Raw genomic sequence first — 6,490 nt, forward strand, 5'->3', positions numbered from 1 at the left:
ATCGCTTTGGTTCCCATGGTGACGCGTCTACGCAGCAGACATTGTAGTAGACGCTACGTGGAAAGCTATAGCTCCTGCCGTAGTAGAGACGGCCGCGACGGCGGCAGGTTGATCTATCGAGCGCTGATTATTTCCGGCTGCCGTTGTCATCTGCCGTTGCAGTACAAAGCTTAAATAGCCTAATGTTTGGGGGGGAGGGGAGGGGTAGCTTAAAGGAGTAGTTGTACATCTCTCTATTTTCCTTTTCTTGCATCTTCCATCCATGGTTCTCTCCTACCCGCCCTCTCCTTCTCCTCCCTTCCCTCTACCCTTCCATCTCCTCCTCTCTCTCTCTGGTTCCAGGTAAGGTGGTCCACGCAGAGACCACGGTGTTAAACCTCTCTCTCTCTCTCTGGTTCCAGGTAAGGTGGTCCACGCAGAGACCACGGTGTTAAACCTCTCTCTCTCTCTCTGGTTCCAGGTAAGGTGGTCCACGCAGAGACCACGGTGGCCCACGCCACGTTGAACGGGATGAGTTATTACCACCAGGACTGGGTCCACGCCGCCGCCCACGTCGTCGTCCCCCCGCTCCGCCTCGACCCCAACACACCCAACTACCTCATGGGTCTACTGGGCAAGTATGTCCTGCACACTGCATGCATAATAACACATGTACACGTTGATTCCTTTATTCATTACAGTATGTATTTGTGCACTATAAATTAAACAAAATGCACCTGGGGTGAAGACCCTGTCCAGACCAACATCTCTGCGGCCTCTCGATTGTGACCATGACCTTTGAGCTTTCCAGCCTAAAACAGGGGAAATCTCGCTTTTTCGACGACCCATCATTTCGACTTAGGGTTAGGGTTAGGTTTTAGTGTTAGGTTTAGGCATAGTTTTACAGAGGGTAGGGTTAGGGTTTGGGTTAGGTTTAGGCATAGTGGTTAACATTCACCAGGTTAGCATTCACCAGCCTCGGCAGGTTAGCATTTCACCAGGTTAACATTCACCCGCGTCGAAAAGATGCTATGTGGAAATGATGACACGCTCCCCCTAAAACAATCATGTCATCATTCAGGATTGAAAACCCTAGTGTTTGCATGGGTGGGCAATTTTATGAAAATCTGTTATGTACTGATGATTGCCTCCAAGGCAGGTTGAAAAAAGAGAGTCATAACAAAAGAAAGTAATGCCAGTCGATAGCATAATATTTAAGGGACGCGCTTGCACCACACACACACGCACACACACACGCATCAGTTGATGCCTGGCACTGCACTACATAGCTACTGCTCAGACTATATTGGGTCAGCACAAATCTGACAGTGCCATCATTGTGCCATCACAGTGCCTCCATTGTGCATGGTGACAAACCTCAACAACAAATCAACCGCGTAGTGAAACACAATCAATGTGGTATTTGGGACACTTGATGCCCCAGCACAAAGTGATCATTCTGGATCTGACAGAATGCGTAGATATCACAGTCGTCAGCGTTTAATATGCACAACTTCACAAGCCAGACATGGCAACATTAGATGCCTGAGGGTGACAGCTACGGAACTACATGACAAAAATGGCATGTAGAAATTAAACTCCTCAGTATTAATTAATCATTTGTAACTCTGAGTGTACAAATGTGACCACATTGACCTTTCTGGGTTCATTTGGTCTTTTTGAGTGTTTCTCGTGGCACTATGAGGTTCTTTTGAGTTTGTTTTTTATTATCTGTTGATCTCCATGGACTGTGGATCAAACACATGGAAATGGCGTGGCTTCAATGTGGATATCTGACTTCACGTGGTCATCCTGTGATGTCAGTCATCTATGACCTTATCTATAATGTAGGACTGTTTTGGGCAAGGAAACCTTTGCCCAAAGACTTCTTATTTGTGGCTAGCCTCACAGTCACACTGTAAAGATCTCCCCCATCGTGTGGTCTGTTGTGTTTTCAGTGACACGCTGAGTGTGGTGGCCTCGGAGCACCGGCCCTTCGGCACCAAGCAGAGAGCTCTGGGTAAGGAGGACTTCACCAAGATCCCCCATGGAGTGGCAGGGGTCCAGGACAGGATGAGTGTCATCTGGGAGAGAGGTGTTGTAAGTACACACACATTATGCTCTCTCTCTCTCTCTCTCTCTCTCTCTCTCTCTCTCACACACACACACACACACACACACACACACACACACACACACACACACACACACGCACACACACTGTTTGCTGCAGATCACCATGACAAGAACCTCCTGCAGATGGCAGTCAGCTTATTCACAATCTCGCTAGCCATCATCAAGGAAAAGGTTGATCCTGGAGCTCAGTTTTAACTCGGGCTCAGTTCGGCTGTACTTGAGAGACTAGCTAATTCGTAATGCTGCCTTATCTTCCTTCTTCCTAGATGCAGATGGTTATTGCCCCCACACAGTTGGAGTGGAATGTAAATCTATGGTGGCCCCACTGGGAAGCTCTTGTTACCTTTCTGATTTGATGTGATTTGATTTATTAGACGTCATGGTTAAAAGACACTTGTTACATGCTTCTCAGGGAAACGTCAGAGATACAGACACAATAAAGTCAGTGACTTCTTTCCATTGTGGTCCTTGGTCTGAGACAGGCAAAACATTTCAACATACTGTATAAAAAACAAGCAGCAACTTAACTTAACCATTTTCACTTAAAGTTTTCAAGAATGGCATTGTGATGTGAGCTTGTAGATCGGCTATGTTTTTCGTTGTCCAGTTTGTTTGAGTGTTGAATGTTTTTTGGACCACAATGAAACAAGCCATTGACCTTTTCGTGTCTCATCCATTTGCCCTTTTGTACGACTTGTACCTCTAAAACCATCAATAAAATATTGACATTCAATCAAAGACTTTCCATTGTTTGCAGATTTTAGAAGATATTCTTGACAATCTTGCCCTACTGTATGTAAACACCACACCTATATAAACAATATACCTTTATAAAAAAAACATACCGATTCATGTCATGTGGCAGGTGTGCTACCTGTTAGTGGCAGGTAACACACTTACTGTTTTTGATCCTCTGATCCGTCCCAACAGGTGGCCGGCAAGATGGACGAGAACCGCTTTGTGGCGGTGACGAGCTCCAACGCAGCAAAGATCTACAACCTGTACCCACGCAAGGGCCGCATCATCGCCGGGGCTGACGCCGACCTGGTGGTCTGGGACCCTGATGCAACAAGGTACCGTATCCAGGGGTGTAGCACCAAATTCTGGGCCCTGGGTACAAGGATTCACTGCGGGCCCCCCATGAATGTTCTTCATAGGGGGAGGGGGGTTTATTATTTTGTGCTTTAACTATTGAAAAATAGCAGATATACAAGCTCACGGTGCCACGCTGCGAGTTTGTAGATCTGCTATTTTTGAAAAATCATGAGTCTTTGAATATATACAGTATGTTACAGTTAGTTTGGGTAACTCAGTTAGACTGGGGTAAGAGCGCTCGTTTTGTATTTCACCACCTGGATCAATTCACTTGATGCCACAAGATGGCGACAACACAGCCATTCACTGTGGCTCACGCTTCACTGTGTTGTCGTTGATGTCACTCATCTGCGTCCCCTCTTTGTTTATCTACTAGCCTAGCTCAGCTGTGTTTAGCCATTAGCTTACTATGCCTAACTCTAACCGTAACCTTAACCTCAGTAAAACTATGCCTAACCCTAACCCTAACTCTAAACCTAACCTCTGTGGGGTGAGGTGCTATCCTGCCGACGCTCCGTTGTCTCCCAGGTGGGCACATCAAAGCGACCGCTTGCTCTGCCTCGCGCCACACAACAAGCGCTACTGGTCTCAATCTAACTGAATCTCAAACTAACTGTGACATATATATGTCACGGTTAGATAGAGAAACTGTTAGATCGAGAAACGGAGCGCTCGTCGTGCGGCGCGGGGTGGAACAAGCGGTCGCTTTGAGCAACAACAACGTGGCGTCGGCAGGAATGATAGCCTCACCCCACGGAGGTTATGGTTAGGGTTAGGGTTAGGGTTAGGCATAGTTTTACTGAGGTTAAGGTTAGGGTTAGGGTTAGAGTAAGGCATAGTAAGCTAATGGCTAAACACAGCCGAGCTGGGCTAGTAAATAAACGAAAGAGAGTCGCAAACGAGTGACGTCAGCGCCTGCACTAGTGAATGGCTGACTGCATGGCTGTTGTCGCCATCTGGTGGTGATTGGTGTGTGGTGAACTACAAAACGAGCGCTCTTACCACAATCTCACTGAGTTACCCAAACTGACTGTAACATATATATACACTTATGTCTGTTTTTCTCTGAAGGACCATCTCTCACAAAACTCAAGTCCAGGGTGGGGACTTCAACCTCTACGAGGGCATGCGTTGCCACGGCGTTCCCCTGGTGACCATCAGCCGTGGGCGTCTGGTGTGTGAGAACGGCGTCTTCATGTGTGCCGAGGGTTCTGGGAAGTTCTATGGCATGCGTACCTTCCCGGATTTCCTCTACAAAAAGATGGTGCAGAGAGAAAAGGTACATAACATTAATGCATTAGTCTACTATGAAAAGGAAAAGGTGTATTCTCTGGTCCCTGAGGGATACTTCGGGATACTAGCTGCTCAGATGGCACTGATGAGCTCCGGGACACTTTGACCTACTATACAACTGCACTATATTAATCTAGCTCTCTCTGAATAATATATCTCATGGCTATTTATCTTACTTTACTTTATTTGTTTATTTAGACGAGACAATGCATATTAATGAACACTACATAAATGCAATGTAAATACACCGGAATTAGCAAGAATGCTAAATTTCATCCGTAGTCATCATTGTCATGTATCTATTGTATCTATCTATCTAACAAGTCTATTTACTAATTGATATATATACTGTACATCTCTCACCTCTCACTTCTTCCCTGTTGTTTTCAGACTCAGGCCTTGAAAGGAGTTGACAGGGACCCTTACTCTGGTGATGTGGCCCTGGTAACTAACTCTCTGAAGAAGGAGCTAGGGCTGGGGCCCATGGACGGAGAAACGCCCACCAAGGCCTCGTCTCAGCGGAGCCATCATGCTGGCCGAGACCTCCACGAGTCCTCCTTCAGCCTCTCAGGTTGGTTTCAGTAACAGGATAAACAATACAATGACTGATTGTGCAAATAAATACATTAAAAATGTGCAAGTTAGTACACTGACCACATGCTTGTTTGCAAGATTAGAAACAAAATGTTTTTACATTAATTAACATTGAACGATAACCATGTCCATTGGCTGTGGCCGTGCGCAAAATACATAATGAGAAAAATGCATTGTAGACAGATGTCATTATTTGTACGGTACACTGTCTGTACAAGTTGTTGAAATTATGCAGTACAGCAATTGTGCAACAGCAATGCAGCAAGCATGTGAAAATTGGACTTTATGTTGGATATTCTTGGATAAATGTATCCTCTTCCTGCAAGACTATCATCTTCTTCCTGCTCCTTATGAAAGTTAATGAATGTTATGTAATCATGTATGTAAAACCATACATTGAATTAATACATGAAATTAAATAAACCTGTGGCTGAACCTGCATGGCAGAATCTTTTTATTATTAGTAATACATTTCTTAGGGCACCCCATAAATATTTTGTTAAATCCGAGGCACCCCTACATTATAATTTTCACTCCCAGCACCTTATATTTATAGCATATCGTCGACGTGTATTTATCATCTATAAAATGTACTAAATTAGTGAATGAAAACAGCCGATCTACAAGCACGATGCGAGGCGTTGTGTGCTTGTAGATGTGTGTAGATGTATGCTTGTAGATGTGTGCTGTTTTCACTAGTTTTGTATGACAGTCTTGTACGATGAAGCACGGCTTTGCTTTACCAAAAGACGTACACATTTGAAACTTGGAGATACGAGGTTTCTGCCCGACAGTGACGATATTTTAGTGATTATGTTGCGAGGAAAACGTTGAGATAATAGCCATTTTGGTTAGAACTGACTGAAAATAACTGTGTACTTCAAGTTTAAAATGATACTAAATATTTGAAAACCCCTGTCTTAGCCCATTAAAACAGAGTAATCATCTGTGTAATTTTTGCGTTGGCTATTATTAGTTTTTGAACATTTTTGAAAAATCTACTAATTTAGAAGGCATTTGTAGAATTGGCCTCAGTATGGGTTTTAATGTGTCTCTTTTTCTCTCAGGCAACCAGGTGGACGACCATGTTCCTAAGAGGTCCTCAGCTCGCATCCTAGCCCCCCCTGGTGGCCGCTCCAGTGGTATCTGGTAACCATGGATACCAGTGCATCTACACTCCGAGCCTCGTTGTTTTGTACATATCTGAACAACCAGGAAAACTGCACTGATTTTCTACCACAGGATTATTAGAGTCAGAGGGGAAATCAAATTCAACGGCTGCTCTTTGATTGGTTGACAGTCTTAAATGATTGGTGATATAATTGGTTGATCAGTGATTTGCCAAAGTGACTTTCCGTGTCAAATTTGTGTCTGATTGGAGCGATTTACCTCG

The 6,490-nt window shown here is 44.6% G+C and overlaps 1 protein-coding gene across 1 annotated transcript in view; it reads left to right on the forward strand.

Annotated features, from left to right (window-relative positions):
- Positions 1-6,250, forward strand: part of dpysl5b (dihydropyrimidinase like 5b) — a gene marked incomplete at both ends in the record, with an annotated part of 41,107 nt that extends 34,857 nt beyond the window's left edge. Inside the window, 6 exon segments of the mRNA XM_080743957.1 lie at positions 461-617; positions 1,938-2,079; positions 3,046-3,188; positions 4,282-4,489; positions 4,894-5,074; positions 6,165-6,250. Coding sequence (XP_080600083.1) covers positions 461-617; positions 1,938-2,079; positions 3,046-3,188; positions 4,282-4,489; positions 4,894-5,074; positions 6,165-6,250 — 917 coding nt within the window.
- Between the last annotated feature and the right edge of the window lie 240 nt (positions 6,251-6,490).

The sequence above is a fragment of the Nannobrachium achirus genome, assembly GCF_963921795.1.
Source record: "Nannobrachium achirus genome assembly, chromosome: 16".
Classification (NCBI taxonomy): Eukaryota; Metazoa; Chordata; class Actinopteri; order Myctophiformes; family Myctophidae; genus Nannobrachium; species Nannobrachium achirus.